General features: G+C 37.4%; 1 protein-coding gene and 1 pseudogene across 5 annotated transcripts in view; one reads left to right on the top strand and one right to left on the bottom strand.

The window, feature by feature from the left end:
* The window catches only part of SLC37A3 (solute carrier family 37 member 3), a 43,659-nt gene extending 19,668 nt beyond the window's left edge, over nt 1-23,991 (bottom strand). For 4 of the 5 annotated variants that reach the window (XM_044679698.1, XM_044679699.1, XM_044679702.1 and 1 more), the window contains exons 1-6: nt 23,903-23,991; nt 21,695-21,809; nt 11,298-11,390; nt 10,365-10,448; nt 6,898-7,043; nt 3,901-3,997 (exon numbers count right to left, since the gene is read on the bottom strand). In XM_044679698.1, the coding sequence (XP_044535633.1) occupies nt 3,901-3,997; nt 6,898-7,043; nt 10,365-10,448; nt 11,298-11,390; nt 21,695-21,809; nt 23,903-23,991 (624 nt within the window). The remainder of the gene's footprint in view (nt 1-3,900; nt 3,998-6,897; nt 7,044-10,364; nt 10,449-11,297; nt 11,391-21,694; nt 21,810-23,902) is intronic. The other variant, XM_044679700.1, reaches the window with a different exon arrangement.
* On the top strand, nt 12,464-12,992 carry LOC123250563 (annotated as a pseudogene).
* Nucleotides 23,992-27,946: the final 3,955 nt, after the last annotated feature.

Here is a 27,946-nt window from a genome sequence, read left to right as displayed (position 1 = left end):
ACTCATCCCCTCAACCTCTCATTATAATTGGATGAGGAAAAAACTACATACATGAAAGAGATTAGTATGAGATAGCTCATAATCAATTGCATGATTTCAATTGGGGATCCATGAATTTATTTTTAAAAATATTTCGATAACCATACTTTGATAATTAGTTTCCTTTATAATCTTATGTATTTTATTTTTGTGTATACAAAAACAGTATTCTGAGAAGGGGTCCAGAGGCTTCAGGTCCAGACTGCCCAAGGGATCCATGACCCAAAAAACGGTTAAGGACCTCCATGGCCAGATTAGGGAGAATATATAGTAATTACATAAGAATCTTAAACTATGATGAAAAAGCATATCATAAAGTATAATGGCAATGTGAAAGGGCTTAGTGTAAAAGACTTTCAAGTCAGGTTAGTTGACTGTAAATCCCACCCCTGATACTCATTAAGTATGAACTCCATAAGCATGAACAAACCACAATCTGACAGTGTCTCCAATTTCTCATTTGCAAAATAGGAATAATACTACTTGTATTAGTCACTTCACAGGTTTACTGAAAGGGGATTAAGAAACCTTTTATTTATTATTATTAATTTGCCAATTTAATGGTGGAGAAAAGGTGGCTTGGTGAAGAAGACTAGAAACCAAAAGATTAATTAGGAAGCCATTACACCAGTGATTCCGAAAGTGGGCACCACCGCCCCCTGGTGGGTGCTGCAGCGATCCAAGGAGGCGGTGATGGCCACAGGGGCATTTATCTTTCCTATTAATTGCTATTAAAATTTTTAAAAATTAATTTCCAGAGGCGCTAAGTAATATTTTTTCTGGAAAGGGGGTGGTAGGCCAAAAAAGTCTGGGAACCACTGCATTATACTAACCCTGAAATGAGGTGATATAAGAAATAGTAGTGTCATCCATTCTCCAAAGGATAAATGGTGAAAAGATAAGAATAAGCAGTTTTCAATCAAGAAATCCAAGTTATCCATACTCATACTACCAAAAAATGTTCCAATCACTAATAATTAAAGAAATGCAAAGTGAATCAATTCTATCTCAAATGCATCAAATTGGAAAAGATGACAAAGGAAAATGACAATTGGGAGAGGCTGCAGAAAACACAAACTAGTGTACTGTTGATAAAGCTGAAGTAATCTATGAATTCTGGAAAATAATTTGAAATTATGCTACAAAAGTCAATAAACTACAAAATTTCCAGATGGAGATGGTCCACTGTTCAAATGAAATAGTATCTACTTCTGGATATGTGAATGGGATCCAAGTGAATTCTAAATTGACTGATAGAAAAGAGAGGAGGGGAAGGGAAGGATGGAGAAAGGGGGAAAGGAGGGGGAGGGGAAAGAAAGGAGGGAGAAAGGGCGAGGGAGACAGAGTGAGACAGAGGGAGGGAGAGGGAGAGAGAGAGAGAGAGAGAGAGAGTGTTTTTTTCTCAAATCATCTTGTATTCTTGCTGGTGAAGTTGTTAAAATATATGTTTTCTTACTCTGTGAAAGTCAGGGATATTTTTATGAAGACTTCCTAAGGGAGTACAATTTCTCCTTTAAGCATTATTATTTTTTTCTTATAACTATAGGCTCTGACATACCATGTGAGTATAAGTTCACCAGTGTTTTGATTTAAAATAGGGAATATTTTAATTTTTAGTATTGTTGCAATAAACTAGTAAGTGAAGGAATGAAGGAAACATTAAACAGCTAAATACAATAAAAAACTTCTTTTTTTATTCTTTATGTGTAGCTTGTTTGTATTCGGTTGATTACAGAGTGTTTCCTCCATCTGACTTTGAGCACCTTGNCAGACAGAGAGAGAGACAGAAATAGGACTAGAGAGACTGAGCCAAAAGAGACAGAGGGAGAGAGAGAGAGAGAGAGAGAGAGAGAGAGAGAGAGAGAGAGAGAGAGAGAGTTTTTTTCTCAAATCATCTTGTATTCTTGCTGGTGAAGTTGTTAAAATATATGTTTTCTTACTCTGTGAAAGTCAGGGATATTTTTATGAAGACTTCCAAAGGGAGTACAATTTCTCCTTTAAGCATTATTATTTTTTTCTTATAACTATAGGCTCTGACATACCATGTGAGTATAAGTTCACCAGTGTTTTGATTTAAAATAGGGAATATTTTAATTTTTAGTATTGTTGCAATAAACTAGTAAGTGAAGGAATGAAGGAAACATTAAACAGCTAAATACAATAAAAAACTTCTTTTTTTATTCTTTATGTGTAGCTTGTTTGTATTCGGTTGATTACAGAGTGTTTCCTCCATCTGACTTTGAGCACCTTGAGAACAGGGTCTAATTTTGATCTTTCTTTTCATCTCCAGCATTTAGTCCAGATCCTGGTACACAGAAGATGCTTAATAAATACTTACTGACTTGCATTGAACCACTACTAGGCCAGTGATGGGCAAACTTTTTAAAGAGGGGGCCAAAGGAAAGGAAAAGCTCATCTGTCAGCTGTTTCTAAGGCAACTCTTTTCAAGTTTCATTGTATTGTATCCTACTCATTGTATTCATCAGATTAGGAATAATGTCATGGATAGAACATTTCAGGGGGCCGCATCTAGTTTACCCATTACTGTACTAGACCTACGCCTCAAAAGATCAAGGAAAGAGGAAACAGATCCATTTGTATAAAAATATTTATAAGAACTCTTTTCAGAGTAGCTCCATATTGTAAACTAAGATGTCTGTCTTACTGGTGAACAGATTAACAAATTATGGTATGTGAATACAATGGAATATTATTGTACCATAAGAACTGACAAACTAGAAATGGAAAATTTCAGCAAAATCTGGGAAAACCTGTATGAACTGAAAGAATGTAAAATGAGCATAACGAGAATAATATTATATCATCATAAGAAAAAAAAAACTTTGAAAGTCTTTAGAATTCTGATCAATGACACAACAAACCATAGTTCCGAAAGGCCAAGGATGAAATGGAATATTCACCACATACCAGAGAGGTGACATTTTGAGGGACTCAAAATGGAGAATGAAAATATATATTTTGGGACAGAGGAATGTAGTTTGCATGAATATGCATAATTGCTATGAGTTTTCATTTTCTTACTTTCTTTTTTGGTTTAATGAAAAAAAGTGAAAGAGAAAAAACACCTCAATTTTTTAAATGAACAAGTGTTGTGTTGTGTTGTGAACAACACAAAAATGTTGACATTATGAAGAAAGAATTGGTAGGTCTTTTTTATTAACTGAAAACAGTGAAAAAAGACATTAAATGTGACTCCAAAATACTGAGCCAGAGTGACTGAAATGAGTGAGTAGAGAAACAGGTTTAAGGAGGAATAGTTTTCAGACATAGTGAGTTAGAGGTAACATGTTGTAAGGCATCCAAGGAGAGATTTATAAATATGGCATGAGTTTAAAATGTAGACTTTATCACAGAGATGATGGCTAAAGATACTGAAGGGATATGCCTATAAGGAAGTGAATATAGTGGAACAGAAGACCAAGGGTTAGTGCTTGGAGGAAATGAATTTCTAAAGAGCATAAGAAAAAAAGAAAAAAATGATCACAGAGATTGGAGAAAAACTGAGTTTAATAATCAAATGTGAAGTTTCATTATGTTTAAGATTTCTATATGAGCCATTTGGGGTAGTTTAGGCATGTTGGGGGAAAAAAATCCAAAAGTTTAACATGAAGGTAGACTTGAAGGAAGATTTTTTTCACTGTGCCTAACTGCAGAAGGAAACATTCAGTGGCAGAAAATGTACTAGTACGTTTACAAATGGATTATTTTCTAATATAGGTCCTAGCAGAGTTAAAGATTTGTAGATGTCCAAATATTCCTACAAAAGATTAGAAGCTAAAGCAGATATAATAGCCTAACTTTTCCCTGGAAGCCCCTTTAATAAAAACAAGAAATACCCACCTCATACCCATATTGCAAAACTGAAGATGCTAGGCATGCTCCCAAAATATTGCCCACTGAAGCACAAGCACTCCAGAGCCCAAAAATAACTCCACGTCTAGGAAAGAAATATTAGATTAGAAGGGGCTCAAAGATGATTATTAAATGCGCATTAGTAAATACCACAATGACTTTCCTCACCCTAAATTTAGCTTAGAGATTAAAAAAATATAATGTTTTAGATGTAATACATTCCAATATGTTCACATGAAATTGTTCATTTTACTGCATGCTATAATAAAGTATATTTCTTAAATCAATACAATTATATAATACTCAGGGATATTAAATAGGGTATCTGGGGCTTTAGGAAAGACTAGCACCTCTCCTGTGAAGGCTTACTTGAGCCCCTTTTTCTTTTGCTATCCACCTGCCGCCTAGTTTTCACCCGCAGCTCCAAAAAACTGTAACTTGTGCTTTGGCCACATCCCAGTAAAACCATCTTGGTGGATAGGATAACCCAGGTTGAGAGTAACTGCCAGGCCTCAAACCCACTGATGAGTTAGGGTGGTGTCTACCCCAGTCACGCGAAGATTTCCTCTGGTGAAATTTGTATGAGAATACTTTGTTCCAAAGGCCATAAAGGTGAAAGGAGCAGGTGCTGAGGAATACGTAAAGCATAGTTAGGCAATTAGGGACAATTAGGTGGCTTAGTGGATAGAGAGCCAGGCCCAGAGTCAGGAGAACCTGGGTTCCAATCTGGCCTCAAGATACTTCCTAGCTGTGTGACCCTGGGAGAGTGACTTAACCCCCATTGCCTAGCTTTTACCACTCTTCTGCCTTAGAACCAATATGAAGTATCAATTTTAAGTCAGAAAGTAAGGGTTTAAAAAGAAAGCTGGTTAGACATTAATAAAGTCAATGCCATCCACTGGCCTGGGCCATCACCAGTCATCCTGACTTTTGGCTGATGACTTTGTGCAACTACTTCACTTAAATCCAATTTATGCGTGAATCAAAAGACACCACCAATGATGTCATTTTGGTTGTCTGAGTACAAAGGACAACGACCGACCAACCATGTTCAATAACATACAGGTTTATGCAGTATTTATTAAGTATGCAAAGTAGCAATATAGCTCTTTAATGGACCTCTAGATTTAGAATGTATGTATTAGCCTTTCCTCTCTTCCAATCAGGTGAAATGCAAGGGAAACTAATAAGGTGTTTCAGTTTTGTTTAAGTAACTTTTTGTATGTAGTATGTCATCTTTGATGTTTTGTAACAAGTGAATCTGGGAAATGTATAAAACTACATTTCCCGTGATCCAACATGGTCCAACTGATTTCCGTTTCCGACGTCTTGACGCAGGGGAGAGCTTAAATCTCGTGGGTTAGGAGGGAGTGGTCTCTTTTGCCAGTAAGCTCTCTCTTCTTTGGCGAGTAGGGCTTGGCTAGGAGGCAGTATGGAGGCGGCAGTTTTGAATGCTTACAAGCGCGTGGTCTAATGATTTTATCTATCAACATGGCTTTAATTAAAATACTAATATATATATTTATGGCAGCATCTATCATTTTTAATTCTTACAGTTTCCTCTGTTGGTGCTCAGTCAGCGATAAAATATCTGATACTTGCTAACATCTCTGGGCAGTAAAACCAAAGGGATATGTCGCAGTACTCCTACGTAGGCTTATAAAACCAAGTTCTACTCATAAAAAAAAAAAAGACTGAATTGTTCTAAGAAAATGACAGACAAAACAGTTCTGTTAAACCACTTACAGAAAAAAAATCACAACCTTTAATTCATTCTATTTACAAAAGCTATTATTCAACTAAAAATCAATAAGATAGCAGTAATGTTTGTTCTTTCTCAACCATAATGATAATTACAAAGCAAGTACTATTTCTACCTCTATTTTCAGGTTCTAAAAATGGGGTTTTCAAAATGGGAAAAATAGCGAACACATTTTTTGAAAGCCTATGCTTGGTACATTAAGCTACGGAGTTCACAAGCTAAAAATACAGTTCCTATTCAGAAAGTGCTTAAATTACATGTTACATGACATGTGAAAACAGCTTACAGGCAACAAAGTAAGATGCAGAAATATTACGTTTTTTTAATCTAAAATTTGAATGATTTGTTTTCAACTTCTGAATGAAATTCACTAGCAAGCAATGAGAAAAAGCAAGCCCTAATATGAGTTGATCAAATTAGAGTCTTTTTTTCTTTTTTAAACCTTACCTTCATGTCTAAAAATGAATACCAAGTAACACTTCCAAGGCAGAAGTATGGTAAGGACCAGACAACTGAGGTTAAGGAACTTGCCCAGGGCCACACTGTTAGAAAGTGCCTGAGGCCAGATATGAACCCAAGTCCTCCCAACTCCAGGCCTAATGCACTATCCACCATGCAACCTAGTTCCCTCTTACTTTTTTTGTGGTTGTTGATTCACTCAGACTTGACTAACTCTTTGTGACCCTATTTGTGGTTTTCTTGGCAAAGATATCGGAGTGCTTTACTATTTCTTTCTCCATCTCATTTTACAGATAAAGAACTGAGAAAAAGTTAAGTGACTTGCCCAGGGTCACATATCTAAGACGTATTAAGGTCAGATTTTAATTCAGCTACTATTGACTCCAAGCCTGGTGCTCCATCCACTGTGCCACCTAGCCACCCAGTAATAGACACAGAAAACCTAAAAGATATTTTAATATCTTTCCCCCAAAACAAAATAACAAGTGTTAGCTTTTTATTAAGTTTAAAGATTTTCTTCTTTACCTGGACCCTAAGTATGGGCAATGTACTAAGTACACACATTAATCAATCTAAGTGTAAGGATCTTGCCTATCTGTGAATCTATTTCCTACCAGCAAAGTAGTGTATGTGACTCTACATGTACCTAATAGTAAAAGAGAAGGAAGCTGGAGTGGCTGAGTCTGAACAAGCCTGAGTAATCTAATTTGCTTTATAAAATACTTTTAACAGGTAATTAAAAGGAGAAAAAGTGACATACTCACCCAGCTTTTCCAAACCAATTGCCCATAACTGCAACAACACAGGGCCAACCAGTGGACTGCAGGAGGCCATTCAGTATCCAGAGGGAACAGTAGAACCACTTGTTATAGAAATGAAGCCATTCTGTGAGAGTGCCAAAGCAAAATACCTTAGAAGAGAAAACAAACAGGACAGATAGAATTATGATTTTGGCAGATGATAATTTAAATACAACCAAAATTAAATTTCACAGTTTCTACTTGTATCTCTTATTGCTGAGCAACCTTTTTTTTCTGGAGGAATTCTGGGAAGATGGCGGCTTAGATGGAGCAAATTTTAAGACCTCTGCACCAATTTCCACACCAAGATAGAAAACAAAGCACTTCGAGAAGAAAGAGGACCAAATCTAACAACAGGACAGAGCAGGGGGATCCTACTGCTGGACAGCTCAGCAAAAACACTCCATCTTGTCACCACTCCCTTTTTTCCTCTAGAGGTTTTAGCCTCAGGGCACATTAAGCTTAAATGCTAAAGACTAACCCAGTCCAGGCTTAATCCCATCAATTGGACAGACAAGAAGTCTTCAAAGGGCAGGGAAACTCTTATTGCTGAGCAAGAAGACTACTCCGTTATCATCATCTAATGTGATAATGCACCTGAAGGACATGTTACCAAGTCTCAGATGCACTATGACTGACTACAGAGAAATCAAATAAAGTCAAACAACATAAAACTCAAAAAAGGTGAAAAATCATATGCTTTTTCTCTGCAACTGGTTTTCTTCAAGTTTATGTCAGTCTCCTTGCTGTTGTTTCCATCTTCCTAACTTAATCCAACCTGTTTTATATAATTCAAATGTAAGTATACACCACCTGATTCTGACACTCACCTGTAGGAAACTACTCTGGAAGCTGGTCAAAATCATCAACTGAAAAAGCCATCCTGAACAATCAGGAATCAATTTGATGAACAAGAGTGAAATATCATACTATCCCCACACTTGAATTTTTTTAATTAAAATTCCAATTTCTTATGAAATGAATTAAAATGTCCTAATCATACAGAGTTGATGTGTGTTGAAAAAGAAGATGGGTTAGTCACACAGCAAGAATGAGGGAAAACCAGTAAAAATCCTCTAGGCTCCACTAGTATACTTCTAAGAGAAGTTGAGGATGGTTCTCAGCACCCATCATTCTGGGTAGATCCACCATGAAGGACATAAGAGAAGACAAAGACAAAAACACCACAGGATGAACAGGCATGGGGGTGGATTTCAATCACAGTCACTGGAGGGAACATTCACATATATAAGACCACAGTTCCATTTGAGTACAATCATGGTTAGTTTATGATATGTGAAAGAATGATTGCATCTTGAAGAATAGTTGTAATTTGTTTACTTTACTCGGATAATTATAGAAAAAAAACTTCACTAAGTTGTTTCTTCTTTTAACCAAATTCAATTTACTTTTTAAAATTATCAGTCTATTTTCTACTCTTCAAATACCTTCACTAGCTTCAATCAAAAATCTAAAACATTAAAGAACCAAGTATTAAAAAGAATAAAGCTTTTAAAGTACTTTGTGGATTTTGAAAACAGAGGTGAATTAAACATAAAGGCTGTTTGGAGCCTGCTAAATTTGTTTTAAAATTGCCTCAAATTCGGCTGTTTAAGATTTTCTCAACCTAAAATCAGATACATCATCAATTGTAATCATATGACTATGCAAGGATAAATAAGGATACAAGTAAAATCAGATAGAGGATATTTCTGGAAAGCCATATAATTTACATGTATGGGTTCAAAAAGTTTCAAAAAGAACAAGGCTAGAGCTTATTAAAAACTATATGGTAGGATGGGAGAGGGATGCAGGAGAGAACACAAGTGGTTGTTTAGGATTATTTCCTACTTCCCAGATAGAAAGCAGCTCTCTCTTTCCAGAAAATGTAGACCTCAAACAGCAAATAATTTTTCTCCTTAAACTGCAAATAACAAATCTACTTCAACTTCAAAAACTATAATATGTATGAATGATGACTTTAGCTAGTATTTTTAATCAGGGGTAGTTCTAATGAATCTTTAAAACAGAATGACTAGATTTGTTTTTGAATCTTTTCAGTTGGGTGTGACTCTGTAATTCCCTTTGGAGTTTTCTTGGCAAAGATACTGGAGTGGTTTGCCATTTTCTTCTCTGGCTCAGTCTATAGATGAGAAACTAAGGCAAAAAGAATTAAATGACTTGCCCAGGGTCACACAGCTAGTAAATTTCTGAGGCTGGATCTGAAATCAGATCTTTATGACTCCAGACCCAGCACTCTATCCAATGCACCACTTAGATGCGCATTTGGGAAGACCCAGTCTTCCAAAATAAAATAAAATAATTATATAAATGAAAATATATAATGTTAAGTGTAGGAGCTTATGGATCCTTTAATGATTAAGAATTATTTGTAACTAGTTGGCAATCTGTATATCTATCGCATCTCAAATCCTTGAAAAGAAGGTTTTCTGGTACTTCTGAAATTGTTATACAACTAATTTACCTTTAGAGTTGTGTGTATTAAAAAAGGGAGTTGCTAAGCAAACTTTAGCTTGTCTTATCTATATCGATCTCTCTGGACTTAAAGACAGCTTCTATTGGGTTTCTATTTTGTATTGCACCCAAAAACATAGGTAGGTATTTGATAAGAAAAAACAAAAAAAAACACAGAGTACAAGTTCATCTATCCATGAGCCCAGCTGAGAGGCAGGAAACAAGCAAAAGACCTCTCAGCTACCAAAGCAGATGTCACAAAATGTGTATACTTCATTCACAGGAAAGGACCCAGGGCCTTTACCATGACACTGGGCTTCTTTATTCTTATCATACACACAGTTCTAGCCAGCTTAGTTTGCTGGTTTCTAAGACCCTTTTTCTACAGCAAACTATTGGTGGGAAGGAGGTACAGAGGAAGCTACCACTGTAAGGCAGAATGACCAGAGGAAGAAGTAACAACTGAGACATTCACAGCAAGACTATATATGGTCTGTCTAAATAAAAGAGCCTCTGGGGAAAAGAATCTGGAACCAAGATATGGTCCTTTAAAAAGATGTATATACACTGTGATACAATCAAATGTAATGGACTTCTTTACTAGCAGCAATGCAATGATCCAGGACAATTCTGTAGGACTTATGAGAAAGAAAACTATCCACATGCAGAGAAAGAACTGTGGGAGCAGAAATACAGAAGAAAAACAATGCCTGATCACATGGGTTGATGAGGATATGATTGGGGGTGTAGACTCTAAACGACCACCCCAGTGCAAATATCAATAATATGGAAATAGGTCTTGATCAATGACACATGAACACCGAGTAGAATTGTGCATTTCCAAACTCAAAAAAAAAAAAAATAAAAATATGTATATAGCTGAGTCTGAAGGAGTTATTTCAGTGATGAACTCTGTTTTGAATAGTATTTATCCAAACACTAGTTTTCAGACTTACCACTACTGCAGAGGAGCACATGCCAAAGGAAAGAACCCATCGCATATTAAATCGATCCCCAATTATACCACTGATGAAAAGACCCTAAAAAAAAATTTGTTATTAAGTTTTGAACAAGAATAAAGCCTAGTAGTTACAAGATAATAATTGTTCCAGATGCAAATAGATACAGCAGATGAGACACTAAAACAATGTCAAATTCCATCTCAAGACTATACTGCCCGGGTCAGTTTCAAAAAATGTTGGCGAACTAGAAGTTATAAGGACTTTAATTCAGATTAATGCAAAGAACCTCTCATAACAATCAAAGATATTCATTAAATAGAAATGGTTCCCTATGCATCCCTATGCATGTATCAAAGGAGAAAATGGATGACAATCTATTAGTTGTGATTCAGAAAGAATTCCTGCCTTAATAAGAATGTGGCATGGATGATCTCTAAAATTCTTTTAAATAAAGTTTATATTTTGCTCTTCCAATAAAAGACTCTATAGAAACTGCCCATATTAATAAGCATTTACAGATTACTCTAAAAACTTTTAACCAACATTTCACATGACCTGGTCATCTAAAGTAAAATGTTTATCTCCTTGATGTAGGTAGAAGCAAGGAAGCCATTGTCCTCCATTCACATAATTCACTGCCAATGCTAATGGCAACACTATAAAATTGTTCAAAATCTCATAGATAGGTTCAGCAAGTGCCTCAGAAAGTATGGTTCAGTGAGGAACCAGCCAAGATGAGTAAAACTGCCTTAGTATATGTATATAAAGAATTCTTAGCCATGTGCTAAGAAAAAAAGAAAGGGAGGATAATGATTATCTCTGACAAATGGAAAATTCTTCAAATCCAAAACACCAAATTTCAATAGGGTAGTCATTTCTTTCCAATTTTTCCCTTAACTTCCCCATACTAAGAACTCCAGAACTTACCACAGCATATGAGAAGAGAAAAATGGTGTCCAGTGTCCCAAGGAAAAGGGTAGCCTCCTCAGCATTTGGAAATAAATGACTGCTGTTCCAAAGCTATAATCATAATAAAAACAACAATACTAGTCCAAATAGTGTTTTATATTTTACAAAGTGCTTTTCCAAACATTTCTCATTTTATTATCTCCAGACCTCGTTAAGTAAGATAAAGTTTCACTCATGTTTTACAGGTAAAAATGGAAATTAAGTTAATTGGTCAGCAGCAAATAGTTCAGCTGACCAAGAGTTTTCAATACTTTCTCATCGCCACCACCATCATTGCTAGCTAGCTAGCTAGCATTTACAAAGCTCTGTAAGGTTTTATTCTCACAACAATTCACAGAGTTAGGTGCTATTATTACTCTTATATGACAGATGAAGAAATTAAAGCAGACAGAGGTCAAGTGACTTGCTGAGGTCACACAGCTAATAAGTGTACTGATTCTAAGATGGAAGGTAGGGGTTAAATAAAAAAACAAAACTGTGTAATGTTTTAAATCAAAATATCGCAACAAGATATTATCTAAATAAATGCTGGGGATGGTTGGCAGAGATAGTTTGTAACACTGAAGAGAGCAGTTTAGAGAATTAATAATGTTGGCCATGGTGAGAGAAGATAACAAATTTGTAGCAGGCACAAATTCCTAGGAAAAAGAATAGTTGCCTCAGTACTTGGAAATAAAAGGCTGCTTTATAAAGCAATTACACTACCACCGCTCTCCTTCATAGCTAGTTCAAGTTTTTTAGTCTTTCCTCAAGTCTTTCATGGAACCATCTTCCCCAACCTTCTTAGCTGCAGAGCTTGCCTCATACTTTCCAGAAAAAAATGAGGCCATTTTCCAAGAGCTCCCCCACTTTTCATCTATCATTCAAAGGTCTTCTTTTACTATGGTCTAGGATGACAAAGTGGTCCTTCTCAAAGCAAATCTCTCTATAAAGTGCCTCTGATCCCATCTCTAGCTAATTGTCACCATCATCCCCATGTATTTTCAAACTCTCCTTCTTTTGGCTCTTGTCCTGCTACTACATCCATGATCTACCCTATCTTTAAAAACCCTCACTTGCTTTTTTTTCCCATCGCCTTATAGCCCAGGAGGCCTGCTAGGAAACAGAGCTTCTAGAGTAGCAAAATGTCTGAAAGGCTGTGGTCTAAGGCAATTTTTGCTGACTACATGCAAGCAAGGCCTATGAAAACAGAGGAAACACACAGCTTTTCTCAAAATTGAAGGAGTCTAGGTGGGCAGATGGGTAGCTCAGTGGATAGAGAGCCAGGCCTAGAGACTGGAGGTCCTAGGTTCAAATCTGGCCTCAGACACTTCCCAGCTGTGTAACCCTGGACAAGACACTGCCTACCCTTACCACTCTTCTACCTTGGAGCCAATCTCCAAGACAGAAGGTAAGGGTTTAAAAAAAAAAATTGAAGGAGTCTATGCTCAAGATGAAACTGTCTATTTAGGCAAGAAATATGCCTATGTGTACAAAGCAAAAAACAACACAGTAACTCCTGGTGGGAAACCCAAAAGAACAAGAGTGATTTGGGGAAAAGTTACTGGGGCTCATGGAAATAGTGGGATAGTTTGAGCCAAGTTCAGAAGCAATCTTCCTGCCAAGGCCATTGGACACAGTATCCAAGTGATGATCTATCCCTCAAGGATCTAGAATATGAAAACTGACTAAATAAAATTACACATTTTTTGCAAATGTATATTTTGTTTTGAATGCCTTTTTCTTATTCAAGATCTATTTGTTGATGATTCTAAAAATAAATTTTTACTAATTTCTTTTGCTTTTACATCACTTATATTTTCTACTGTATTGCTACTCTACTTCCTCTCAGAGAGTCATCTCTCTTAAGAGTATGAAAAAACTGGGGGCAGCTGGGTAGCTCAGTGGATTGAGAGTCAGGCCTGGAGACGTTCAATCTGGGTTCAAATCTGACCTCAGACACTTCCCAGCTGTGTGACCCTGGGCAAGTTACTTGACCCCCATTGCCTACTCCTACCACTCTTCTGCCTTGGAGCCAATACACAGTATTGACTCCAAGACGGAAGGTAAGGGTTTAAAAAAAAAAAAGTATGAAAAAACTATATGAAACTGAAAATCAACATAATTTAACAGCAAAAAAAAAAAAAGAAAGAAAAAAGAAACACCTCATTTGATCTAACCATCCCTGCTAACTATTCTTCCTCCACTCAACCACAAGTGATTTTTGTAAAGCATTTGTCTAACCATGGGACTCCTCTTCACAGAGAACTCCATACACCTCCAGAATCAAATAAAAAATCTTCTTAAGCTAGTCTCTTCCTGTCTTTCCATTCTTAAGATTCTGCTTTCCTCTGCACCCAATGCTCCAGCTACACTGGTATACTTGTAGTACTTCAAACACCACATTTCTGTGTGTGTTTCTCTTCTGTGCTATTGCAGTATCTATCCCTCATGCATGGCCTCTGCCTCTGAAGGACTTTCTTGCTTCCCCCAGCCATGAATACCTTCCTCTTTCAGATTATTTTCCACTTATCTTCTATATACACGTTCTTTCCTCCATTAAAATATATACTCCTTAAGAGCATGGACTGACAGGTTTGGGGTTTTTTGTGGGAAGGTTTCTTTTGCCCTTCTTCGTAACTAGTGATTATTGACATGTAGAAAGCAATTACTGACTGAACAAGTAAAGGCTTACATAAGGGGAAATATACTTTTCCAGATTCTAAATGGGAAGAAACCAATGATAGAAGATCAGAGTCATAAAGGGCCTCAGAATCATCCAATTCAAACTAATTCTTTATAACTGATTCTTAATAGTACTTGACTGGGGAGCTAAGTGGCTCAGTAGACAGGCCTGGAAACAAGAGGTCCTAGGTTCAAGTCTGGCCTCAGACACTTCTAGCTGCCTGACCCTGGGAAAGTCTTTTAAGCCCCACTGCCTAGCCCTTACTGCTTTTCTGCCTTGGAATTGATACTTAGCATCAACTCTAAGACAGAAGGTAAAGTTTATAAAAAAGTGGCTAAGGATTCACTATTCTCTGTAACAGACCTGATATTCCACTTCTGGATAGCCCTAATGGTTAAGAAGTTTACACTTTGCTTTACACAGTAACAGCAATATTGTGGAATGATCAACTGTGATAGACTTCGCTACTCTCAGCAATACAATGATCTAGGATAATTCTGAAGGACTTATGACAAAAGAATGCTATCTATCCACCTCCAGAGAAAGAACTGTTGGAGTCCGAATACAGATCAGAGCATTTTGATTTTTCACTTAAGTTTATTGGGGTTTTGGTTTTATATGAGTATTCTCTTACAAAAATGAACAATATGGAAACGTATTTTGCATAATAACCATATAACCCAGATTGAATTGCTTGCCAGCTCCTGGAAGGGAGATGGAAGGAAGGGGAAGACAACTTGGATCATATAACTTCAGAAAACTTATGTGGAAATTTATTACACGTAATTGGTAAAATAAAATATATTTATATATTTTTAAAAAAGAAAGAAGTTTGTACTTTGTCGTGTTACCTCCAGGACATGAACTGCAAGGTAAAAACACGAAACTTAATTTGTATGTACATTTGTCTCCCCAACACCTTCTATGATTGGGGATGGGGGTAGGGAGTCCTTTTATCAAGCTGAAATTGGTCTCTTTGTAATTTTCACTCATAGATCCTGAGTCCTAGTTCTGCCCTCTAGAGCCAAGGTGAAAGAAGTCTAATACTTTTCTACAAAACAGTCTTTCAAATACTTGGAGGTGACCATCATGCTCCACTGCTCCCAAAGTCCTCTCTGCTACAGACTGAAGCCCCAGATCTTTAAATAGCCTTCCAAATAATATTTTGAGACTCTTCATCATTATGGTTGCCCCTCTATGGAACTACTCCAGCTTGCTACTATTAAAATGCAGTCTGTAGAACTAGAGAAAATATTCCAGAAATGGCCTGACCTGGAAAGTATAGTCCCATAACCTCCCTCATTCTGGATACTAGGCTTCTATTAAGGAGGGCTCAGGTTACATTAACTTTTTTAACTGCCATTTTACACTGATTTATATCAACTTTAGAAGAAAAAAAAAACCGCCCTAATTCCTTTTCATATGAAATATCTAGTCCCATTCCTCCCTTTCTATACTTATACAAATGCTTTTTTTAACCTAACTATTAAGACTTTCACAATCAAATGTTAGCTTATTAGATGTAGCCTTTTAAAATTAGATCTACTTTTAAAATTCTGTATATGCTGGCTGATTCTCTTACTTATTTAGGAAATCTCTTTTTATTCACCTATTTTTCTATTTTTCTCTTGAGCCTGGAACTCATATACCTCCCTAGTCTTCTAAAATAGGACTTAATAAGACTTTGGTCCTTGTTTTCTCTTAAATTTAGCAATGTGACCTTGTGGGCCTCCGTTTTTTTAATACAGAAACTGAGAGATAGGGTAATTCCAGAGATTCTTCTGAATACTCAGCTGTACCTACAAGTATTCCTGAGTAGCTTATAAGCAGAATTTTTGCAAATTAATTTATTTTCAGAAATGTTATCTTCTAGGGGAAAAAAATCAGGTCTCAGTCTCAAAAAAATCATAAGAATTCATTAAAAACTCTCCCCCACTTTTAAAAAAATGTTTACTTTCTGTCCTAGTATCAATTCTAAAACGGGAGAGCAGCAAGGACTAGGCAATCAGGATTAAGTGATTTGCCCAGGATCACAGGGGTAGGAAGTGTCTGAGGCTAAATTTGAACTGAGGTCCTCCTGAATATCAGCTCTATTCTGTGCTATCTAGCTACTGCCACCAGCAAATCTTTTAAAATCATACATATTTAACAGAATTTTTAATATTAGCAACATTCAATAAATTAAATACTATACCCCAAAGAGATGTAATTAGAAAAGAGACTTATTTGTAGCTATAGGTAATTTTTTGGTCAAAACTCCTACAACACTATACTACAACACAGTTCCTACTATAGAAGAAGAAAGGAAGGAGTCAGTGCAATATAGGGAAATCAGACTTGGCTTCGAATCCCAGTTCTGTCAGAGTGATCTAAACCTTGGCTGAGTCATATCTTGTCTGTGGACTTCAGTTTCCTCATCTGTAAAAAGAGGGAATGATACTAAATGGCTTTTGAGGTCCTTTCTACTTCTAACTCTATAAACCTTATGAAAGGGAGAAAAAAGTCTTGTATTGCTAGAGAAGTAACCAACACCCTTTGATCAAAATTCCTTCAAAGAGAACTGTTATGAAATATATCATTTCCCTTTAATTATGCCTTTTATTTATTGATCCCTTTACTATGAGTGGGTAAAACTATACAGTGACTGTGAAATGGTTCTGTCTTTTTAAAGAATAAGGTAGAAATGGAGACAGCCACAGCAAAGACCTTGCATAAACTTTCTGTAAGGCTGTGGCTTTTTCTTTTTTTCTGTTTCTCACAGAGCAATGATCAGATTCCTTGTAAAAGCTGCTTTCACAACTGGCAGCTTCTGACAGGAAGAAGAGAGGTTTGAACAGCTGGGTTTTTTTGGTTTTTGGTTTTTTTTTTAATGCAATATTAGAACCGCCTTAGGCAGATGCAGTATTAGAACTGCCTTGGGATCTGTCTGCCTACCAAACAGGTATAAAAGGCAAGACCAAACCAAAACTTCAAAGTCCACCAAAAGTTTACTTTAGCAAGACAACACTATGAAGGAAGATAACACAATGAGGCAAGAAATGGTACATGATGAATCATTTGATGTGCAAGTCAAATACAATGACTCTAAAACACTGTGAGTATAAGAAACATGTTAAATATAGGGTTGTTTTTTTTATTTTGGAAGTTTGCACATGTTTGCATGCATTCGAAGATATACAGGGAGGTCCTTGGTTCAAATCTGGCCTCGGATACTTCTAGTTGTGTGACCCTGAACAAGTCACTTAACCTCTACTGCCTATCCCTTACTATTCTTCTGCCTTGGAACTAATACATAGTATTGATTCTAAAATGGAAGGTATGGGCTTAAAAAAAAGTACATCTCTATGTGTGGTGATATCTAAGGGCAAACATGAGGCATGTGCATGAAAGTCTTATTTGTTGAGGTAACGGGTATATATAAGAAAATTAAAAAAAAAAATCAATTGTCTAAATAACTGTCTATTCACCTGTAAGAGGCTCAATCTAGTTTAGTTTGAAGAATTTCATCCTAAGGTAGGCTACAATGTGTTGCATTTTTGGCTCTATCTCCCCATGAAGTCTGGTGATTACATTTTAGTTTTAGAAAGGTTTAGTCTAAATTGGTGGAGGATATACCAAAAAACCACAAACGCCTAAAGTATTTATTCTATGTTTATTACCTCTATTTATCCTCTATTCACTTTTTCTTTTTAACCCTTGTCCACATCCAAGGGCACTGGGATCCATGACTATAAGTTCATAAGGGCAAGGTGTTCTCTCTATATTTCTTACTATTGCACAGAACCTGGAGGCAGTGCCATAGACAAATGACAAAGACATATAATAAGTATTCTCTGAGGATATTCTGATGACTTTCTAAGTATTTAATATCATGTACAGACAAGAGAAAAGTTGGGGTTCAGTCTAATTTCACAGATACTTTTGGGTCTAAACTCCTTTCAACTTGCATTACTAATTCCTCTCAGAAAGTTTTCAGAGAACAGAATAAGAGGTCATAGTTATAGGCAGTTTTGGAAGCAAAAGTACCTAAGTGAGACACTCTATATACCTATATATGAACCTCTTGGGGGCCTTTTCCCTATTAAGCCTGGAGAAAGAGAAATGAGTCAGAGAAAATGAAAGTAGCACCGGTTCAATCTGAGGGTATGCAAACAAAGGGTCACAGACTCTTTCATGAACTATAACTACTTAGTTCACGTATAACTCATTTAGATGAGTTCTTGATCTAGGGCTACAGTGGCAAACCTATGGCATGCATGTCAAAGAGGGCACTTGGAGCCCTCTCTGTGAGCACACATACCATCACCCCAGCAAAGAGTTCACCAGAAAGCCAGAAGGATGTGGGGCCAGGCTGCTCCTCTCCCCATCTCCATGGGCACTTGAGGACATTTCTCACATCACCCATCCCTCTAAAAGGTTTGCCATCACTGCTCAAAGGTCATGGATAAACTTCAAGGGATCTCTGAACTTGAAAGGAGTAAAAATCACATCTTTGTTTCAATATAATTGGGTTTCCACTGTAATTCTACGTATTTTAAAAATATACTCTTTTGAGGCTGGCAAAGGTGTGTTCATCAGACAAAAAACTATGATTCAGATTTCTAAAACTGGCCTTATTGTAAAAAATAAGTAGTTCTTAAGTCAAATTTATAAGAATACAAGACATTCCCCAATTGACAAACAGTCAAAGGATACAAACAAGCAGTTTTCATATAAAGAAATCAAAGCTATTTAATAATCATATGTGTTCTAAGTAACTCAAGATTAAAGAAATGCAAAAAATGTTGGCAGCGATGTGGCAAAACTGGGACACTAATGCATTACTGGTAGAACTGTGAAGTGATTCAACCATTCTGGAGGGCAATTTGGAACTATGCCCAAAAAGCTATAAAACTGCATATCCTTTGATCTTGTAACACCACTACTGGGTCTGTATACCAAAAAAAATACTCATAAAAAAAGAAGAAAGGGCCTACTTGTACAAAAATATTTATAGCAACTCTTTATTGTGATGGTAAAGAATTGGAAATTATAGGGATGTCCATCAATGAGGGAGCAGCTGAACAAATTGTGTTATATGTTGGTGATGGAATACTGTTCTGTTATTAAGAAATGATAAGGGGGCAGCTGGGTAGCTCAGTGGATTGAGAGTCAGGCTTAGAGACTGGAGGTCCTGGGTTCAAATCTGGCCTCAGACACTTTCCAGCTGTGTGACCCTGGGCAAGTCACTTAACCCCCATTGCCTAGCCCTTACCACTCTTCTGCCTTGGAGCCAATACACAGTATTGACTCCAAGAAGGAAGGTAAGGGAGCGAGGGAGGGAGGGAAGGAGGGAGGGAAGGAGGAAGGGAGGAAGGGAGGAAGGAAGGAAGAAGAGAAGGAAGAAAGGAATGATGAACAGGATAATTTAAAAAAAAAGCTGGAAAGACCTACATGAACTGATGCAGAGTGAAATAGGCAGACCAGGAAAACATTGTACATAGAAACAGTAATACTGTGGAATGATCAACTGTGAAAGACTTAGCTACCCAGGACAATTCTAAAGGATTTAGGACAAAGAATGCTATCCACCTTCAGAGAAAGAACTGTTGAAGTCATATATAGATCAAAACATACCAACTTTCACGTTAGGTAATTTACAATCTTATTTAGGGGTTTTGGTTTTATATAAGTATTCTCTTACAATATGGAAATATGTTTTGCAAATACATGTTATGTATATGGAAGTATGTTTTGCAAATCCATGTATGACCCCAATCAAATAGAGGAGAAAGGAAAGGGAAAGAGGGAAACAATTTGGATCTTATATTTTCAGGAAAATATATGTTGAAAATTGTTATTATGTGTAATTGGGAAAATAAAATAACTTTGAATAAAATTTTTTTTAAAACAAGCCATTTTGCCTTAACAGTATTCCTATGAAAAAAATGTAGGAAGTATAATTTGACTATAGTTTCAACAGTTAATAGTGACTTAAAAAAATAAATGCGAATCTTGTAATAGAACTAGAAGTGCCCAGGAAGGAAGCAGTGCCACTTTACTCTCTACTAGTTAGACCATGTCTGAAATAGCAGGTTCTATTCTGGGTACTATTAAGAAGGTCTTTGGCCAAAGGAGGATGTTCTAAAGAGAGTGACTAGGATGAGGAAATGTCTAGAAATCATGCCCAATTAATCAGAATCTCAGAAGTTTAGAATTGGAAGGGACTTCAGCAACCAATTAGTCCAGTGAGGGTGCTTAACTTAGGGGAAAAAATTGGTGAGGTTTGAGGACAAGAAGAAAGTGGGCAATAATATCAAAGTTATCATCGAAATATTTGAAGCTATTAAACATAAAACTGAAAGGAGACATTCTGTGCAGTTCTAAAGGAAAGGTTAAACTTCTAAAGTGGAAGTTAAAAGAAGAGTACAATTTTAAAGTTCTCCTATTTTGCTAATAATAAAAGCTACACAAACATGGAAATGTTTGCCTCTTAAAGAAGTGCCACCGGAAATATTCAGAGTCTGACTGGCTGGCTGCCTATTGATGATGCTATATAGCAATGGTCGGCAACCTTTTTGGCCGTGAGAGCCATAAACACCTGCGGAAGGAGGATGATGGAGGCGGAAGGCGCTGGAATATGGGGCAGGGGCTGAAGGGCCCCCTGGGGCACATCCTGGGGCTCTGCCTGGACTGTCGGGTCGGGAGATGGAGCCAGATATGGCTCGAGAGCCATATGTTGCCAACCCCTGCTATATAGGGTACTGATGCTTAAATGAGACTAGTTTCTAAAGTCCCTTAAAACTTTTAAGTCTCCATGATTCTAAACAGGGAGTTCAAAAAGCCAGTTACAGCACTATCTGAATTTGAATCAATCTGAAATCTGACTTGCCACCTCCACTTTTGCTAAGGACTCCAAGTATATGCATATATAATAAATTCAAATAACTGCTCAGAGTTCATGTGATAAATAAAAAAAAATTAAACAATCTAAATACAGAGAGCTCTATAAATATATCCATATCAGTTTTGAATTATCCCACCCAAAAGTACTGGAGAATGAATGACAGAGTACATATCCCACCAAGTATGTCCAAAAAGGTTAGGGAGTGCCACTCTAGCAGAGTGTAGTAATTGCCATGGATAGTTTCTGCATCTCCATCAACAAGTATTTACTGAATGCATATGTGCAGTACTAACCATCATGGGAGATACAAAAAAGTATATAACACTTAGATCCTGTCTTCCAAAGACTTAATATTTTGTTTAAGAGACAATTTTCATACATGAAAAATCAGGGAACAATAAAATAACAGAATGCTCAACGATATGTTATTTAGCATAAATGCTTAAGAGTTCAAAGAAAAACACAAATGTCATCTGGAAGAGCCATCACAGAAGAGGGGGAGCTTGGTCTTAAGAATGGGGTAGAAGCTGAACAGATATAGGAGAAAAGGCATGTTCCAAGAAGGGAATGTTAGAAGCAAGTACTAGAAGAATAAATAAGTATAATGTTTGTGGAATGGCCTGGTTAAAGTCAAGTACACATTTTTTTAGAGCAATGAAATTAAGATGAGACCAGATTAAGAATCTTTACAATCAGAAAGAGAAATTCGTGATACACAAAAGAAAGGCAGGTAAGGGTTTTTGAACAGGAAAGCATCATATGAACACAGAGATATAGGCCACTTTGGCACACAGTTCTCCTTACCTCTACAGGTTCCAGTTTCACAGCAGTTTTGTTTAAGTATGTTGGAGTCCACTGGCTAGAAATGCTAACTTTCACATTGCTAAAGGTTTTTCTTGAAGCATGAAGAAGTGAATAACTATAGAATAAAGAAAAAAGAAGCAAATGAACAGGAAGAAAAAGAACAGCATGAAATAAAATCAAGAAAATATGCCCATCTGTTTCCATTTTACATGTTTTCATGTAACATTTTTACTCTGTGGAGAGAAATAGTTTTGCCTTTGAATAGGATTGGCAGCAGGGATAATTCCTGTTAAGCAACATGGCAAACAATTAATCTATTGTATAGCATTCTGTCATTAATCTATACCAACACACTTCAAGATTGGCTGCATTTTAAATGAATAGCCTTCCCAAGATCATATTCTTTCATTTAGTAAAATGGAATTATTTAATGAAACTTAGTTCAGGCAAAAAAAATTACAATTTCTATTCTTTAGAAGTATGGCTCAATTATTGACATTCAGGCAATATGCCCTTGATACTACTTGTTCAATCGATCAACAATTATTTATTAAATGCCTATCATGCGACAGGAACTAGGCATGTGAGTAAAAACGCAACAATCCTCACTTGCAAGGAATGTATATACTCAGCAAGAGATATATAGATATATAGCATAAACACAAAGTTGATAAATTCAAATATAAGCAAAGTGATTAAATAAAAGGGTAGTTTAGGAAGGAGAGCACTAGCAACTGAGAGGGAGAGGGGCAGACAGAAAAGGTTTCATGGACAAGACAGTGCCTGAATTACACCTTAAAGGAAAAGAGGGATTCTAAGAGGTACAGAATGCTTGGTATGGAGGCAGCCAATACAAAGACAGAGTGCTACATAATAGAGATAAGGCTAGTTTGGCTGGATGGCAGCACACGATCTGTCTGTAAGGGTCTCCTCAGGGCTACCCACTGCTAATAATATAAGAGTCTCTCGGTTATGGTCGATGTAGCTACTGGCCCTTTATTATAGACTTCTCACTGGCAAGCATGGAATCTTATCTTAAGAGGAAACTGGAAAGACTAAATAAGTAGCAGCTACTAGAACAGTAGAAGCAATAAGAATTAAAGAGTTCTTCCAGTTTCTCCTATTTGAGAACCTTATCCCTAAGCACCTGATTCTCAAAAGCAAGCAGATACAGCTCTCAGGTTCCAAGTCTTGCCCAACACTACACTGGGCAGATACAGTTTAGTTCAAATGAACATTTTTAGGCACAGCACCTGTATATAGTACTATGCTGGAAGATACAAAGTATAGATAAAATAAGATGCCTGCCTTCACGGAATTTATAGTCTAATAAGGAGACAGGGTAACCAACTAACTATAACACAAAATAATAAACTGTGTGGAGGGAGGATGTTTACTGGGCGAGGATTTACATTCAAAGGAGAAAAAACAGCACAAAAGAACAGAGGGAAGAAAACAAAGGTATATATAGCAATGGCATCAAACTCAAATAGAAACTGATCCCTACTGCTACTCACTGACTTAGAAAGCCACAAATTAACATAATTTTGTGCTGTATTTTTAGTATAATGCCAAAAAGGTGGAACCACCCTGGATTTGGAGAGGTGTTAAAGTTAAATTAAGGAATATGAACTTTTCAGTGATAGAATTGTTTTGAAGAGAGATATGGCAATGAACTGACCTAAGTAAAGGGAAGATAAGTCTGGCAACTGGTGACAAATGAGTTAGAGGGTAGAGAATAGATACAGAGAGCTTATTATAGAGCTATTGGAATAATATAAGCAGGTTATAATAAAAATTTGCCTAAGGTTAATGAAGACTAATAGGTGAGAATGGATACAAGATTACAGGAGGGTAAAATAAATATAATTTGATAACTACATTAGAGGCAAGGAAAAGGAAAGCAGCAAAGATTACATTAAGGTTTAGAATGTGAGAGAACTGGGAACTAATGACAGCAATGAAAGAAGCAGCTCTATTTATAATATAAGGTCTAGTGGGAAAATAAGCAGCTCAAAATGTTGAATTTGATTAGTAATGGGACATCTAGGTTGACATATGTCCTATATTCAGATAGAGCTAAGGTTTAAAATTTGAGAAAGAGGTCAAGGTTAGAAATATAGATTTGGAAGGGATCTGAATGGAAATAATAATTCAAAGCCTGGGCATGAAACAAAAAAGTGAATTAAGGGAAAGGATTCAACCCACCTGAAAAAAGTGAGCAGGAACACAACAATATGATGATGAGTGAATCTGGACGTCCAAGCCCCACTCTGAAAAGTATTAGGCCCAGCCATACTCTTTTCCTACCCTTTCCACTTTAGCCTTGATCTTAACGAGTAGAAGGTAAAAATGATTTAGATCATCTTTCCTGCCTGCCAAGACAAAAAAAATTACGAGAACAAAATTCATAAAGGATATTTCAACAGATCAACCAAAAATGTATGCAGAGATAAATTTACTTAGGCTTATATCATGTTTCCATAATGGCCTTTAGCTAATCTTAACGAAAATCACATTAGTCATTTACTTATTAAGATAATTAAAAAAATTTGTCAAAACACTGATATTGTCAACTAGACTATAAAAAGCACAAGAGAATACCCAGAACAAAGAATCATGATACCTTCCAAGTCTATATTCATAATAACTTCTATCTTGTTTTTACCTTAAAGGCTACAAACTTAAGGCCTCATCTAAAAAAAATTTTGATGGGAAAACATTATAAATTTGGGAGCACTGGAGAGATGCCAAAGAAGTAGAACTGGGTGAAAGCTGTTCTGATCTCCAAAAAAGGATATTTAATTCATATAATTTAATAATTAACATATCCAAAAAGATATTTTATTTTCCCAATTACATATAATAACAATTTTCCACATAAGTTTTCTGAAATTGTATGATACAAATTGTCTACTTCCCACTCCCCTCCCAGAAATGATAAGCAATTTGATCTAGGTTATACATGCTTCATCTTGCAAAACATTTCCATATTGTTCATTGTTGTAAGAAAATAATCATATAAAACCAAAACCTAAAATAAAAAACAAATAAGCTAAAGTAAAAAATAGTATGCTTTGATATGCAACTAATTCCAACAGTTCTTTCTCTGGGGATATTTAGCATTCTTACTCAGAACTGTCCTGAATTATTATATTGCTAAGTCTATCACAGTTGATTATTCCATAATATTGCTGTTTACTGGGTACAGTGTTCTCTTGGTTCTGCTTATTTCATTCATGCAGGACTTTCCAGCTCTTTCTGAAATCATCTAGTTCATTTCTTACAGCACAATAGTATTTCATCACTATCATACACCATTATTAGTTCAGCCATTCCGCAATTGATGGACATCTCTTCAAATTCCAATTCTTTGCCACCACAAAAGGGCTGCTATAAATATTTTTGTACAAGTGGGTGTTCCTTTCCCCCCTTTTTTAATCTCTTAGGAATTCAGACCTAGTAGTGGTATTATTACTGGATCAAAGAGTATGCACTATTTTATAGCCCTTTGGGCATAATTCTCCATTACCCTACAGAATGGTTGGATCAGTTCACAACTCTATCAACAATGCATTGGTATCCCAGTTTTGTCATATCCCCTCCGACATTTATCACTTTCCTTTACTGTCATATTGGTCAATCTGATAAGTATGAGGTAGTACCCCAGAGTTGTTCTAATTTGTATTTCTCTAATCTAGAGTTATTTGCAACATTTTTTCATAAGATTGATAGCTTTTATTATTCTTCTGAAAACTGCTTGCTCATACCCTTTGACCATTTGTCATGAAACCTTTCTAAACTCTGTCACAGAAAGTGTATGCACATGTAAACACACACGTGGAAACTAAAACTTTATAAATAAGGAACAAAAGTAGATCCTAAAAAGATACAGAAGTAAGTATGTATACCATTAGTTTCCAGTGAAATTAATTTTAAGCCGTTAATTTTCTGTATTGTCTCTTCTCTACAATATAAAATAGATCTAGGAAAGATTCAAGTCCTAAAAGACCTTAGAATCTCTCAGATTAATTTAAATATGTGAGGCTGTTGGTATGATAGGATAGCAAGTGCTACAAGAAGGCCAAGATCAGGTTTAGGGTCATATTTCAGAGTTTAAAGAGACCCTTAGAGGTCTGAGTCAGTCTAAGTCTAGTGTGAACTCAGGTCTTGATTCTAGCTCTGGTTCTTGTTCTCTCTTCAGAATTTAAGGACTTAAGAGACAAAAAGACATTCAAATCCTAGCTCTAGCTGATCATTTAAGAGGCAACTAACGATCATCAAGTCTCCTGATCAGAGTAAGCATAGGTTTTCTTATCTGTAAAATGAGGATAATAATTCTTAAATTACCTATCTCATGTTCTCTTAGGTGTAATGCTGAAAAGGATCAGAAGCTATCTAATCCAAGTCCATTTTAAAAGGAGGAAAATCAGAGGCCAGAGCCTTTAAGTGACTTGTGTCTTTAAGAAAACTTAAGAGGGGCAGCTAGGTAGCAGACTGGACAGACCTCCAGGCCTGAAGTCAGGAGGACCTGGGTTCAAATTTGGCCTCAGATACTTTCTAGTTGTGTGACCCTAAACAAGTCACTTAACTCCAACTGACTAGCCCTAGCTGCTCTTCTGCCTTAGAATCTAAACAAACAAAACCTCTACCCTTCTGCCTTAGAATCTAAACAATTCTAAGGCAGAAGGGTAGAGGTTTTGTTTGTTGTTGTTTTTATTCAAATCACAAAGAAAAGCCTAAGATCCCTTCTAAACTCCCAAATATTTGGAATAGCAGAGCTAGGATAAGATGCCAAGACTACTTTTCCACTGTTCTACATGCTTTTTAATGACCTCACAGGGATGTGTGGGAAATACTTTATAATCTAACATGTATGTAATGCTTTAAGAATTGCAAAGAGCTTAGCATATGTTATACCATCTTAATCCTCTCAACAACACTAGGAAATAGGTGCTGTTATTATCTCCAATTTACAGATGAGAAAAGTAGAGGTTAAGTCTTTTGCTTAGGATGACAAAACTGGTGAAGTGACTGAGGCATCTTTTTTATTTTTTAACCTTTACCTTTGCTCTCAGAATTAATATAAACTCAGAGGCAGAAGAGCTAGGCATTTGGGGTTAAGTGACTTGCCCAGGGTCACACAGCTAAGACGTGTCTGTGGCCATATTTGAATGTAGATCCTCCTGACTCCAGGCCTGGTGAAGCAGTTTTTGCTTTGATTCCGAATGAAAATCACAACCGAGATATCATGTCAGCATACGTTTTTGTCATCATCATTGTAATTTATCTCATGGCCTAGAAACCTTCCCATCCAGCCAGAAAACCCACGAAAATCTTAGCCGTTTCTTTTTGCTAAATCAGAGGCTCGGAAACAAACCTAGAGGGATTCAGGGTGGGGTTGGAGAGAAGGGGGAAACTCCCCTTTTCCTCCCACACAATTCAATGTTTTGGATTAACACGGCCTCGGGCAAGGGAGGTGTGTCACGGGGGGAGGGGGGGGGAAGCAATAGCCGGGGTTTCTCTCCGACCACCTTCTCAGTAGCCCCTCCTTTCTCGCCCAGATCCTGCAGGCCGCCCACCCGCCAGCCCTCGCGTTCCCCCAGCGTCTTTTTCAGCCCCACCCTGCTAGTCGTCCAGCCCACCCCGACTCAGCCAGCCTCCCATCTGGACAGACCCCGGCGCCCTCAGCAGGCTCCTCACGCCCCTCAACCCTACCAGTGCTCCGCGCCACTCCCTGACTGTGCACCCCCATCTTGCTGCCATCGCTCCTAGCGGTTTCTCGTCCCCATCCTACCAGTCCTCGGGCCCACCCCAAATCTGTCAGCCCCAAGCGCCCACCCCCTACTCCTCCAGCCCCCGCGCCCCTGGCTCCGTCCCGCCAGCAGTCCCCGCCGGCAGGACTCAGCCCCAGAACGGAGCCGTCCCCCTGCAAGAAGCCGCTCGTGAGCCCAGAAGCAGGACTCGAGCTCCCGGCGGGGGTCCACCAGATCCGCAGCCACTTTCATGGCATCCCCTAGTTTCCGAGGCTCAGCCAGGCGGCATCCCTCACTCCCCAGCACCACACGGGCCGAGCTCCACACCCCCCACCCCCGCTCCGGGTTACAGCCACCCGCCAGGGCCCTCTTACCCTAGACCTATGGTTAACAGCAGCTGCCCCCGCTGCAGTCGCCGCCGCCCCCGCATTGCTCCAGCTCCTCGTTCCGCCACCTCACCTCTGCCGCCAACAGTCAGTCCAGGGTTTCCGGGCGG

The sequence above is a fragment of the Gracilinanus agilis genome, chromosome 5 (genome assembly GCF_016433145.1).
Source record: "Gracilinanus agilis isolate LMUSP501 chromosome 5, AgileGrace, whole genome shotgun sequence".
Taxonomy (NCBI): domain Eukaryota; kingdom Metazoa; phylum Chordata; class Mammalia; order Didelphimorphia; family Didelphidae; genus Gracilinanus; species Gracilinanus agilis.
This window is presented reverse-complemented; position numbering and strand designations above follow the sequence as displayed.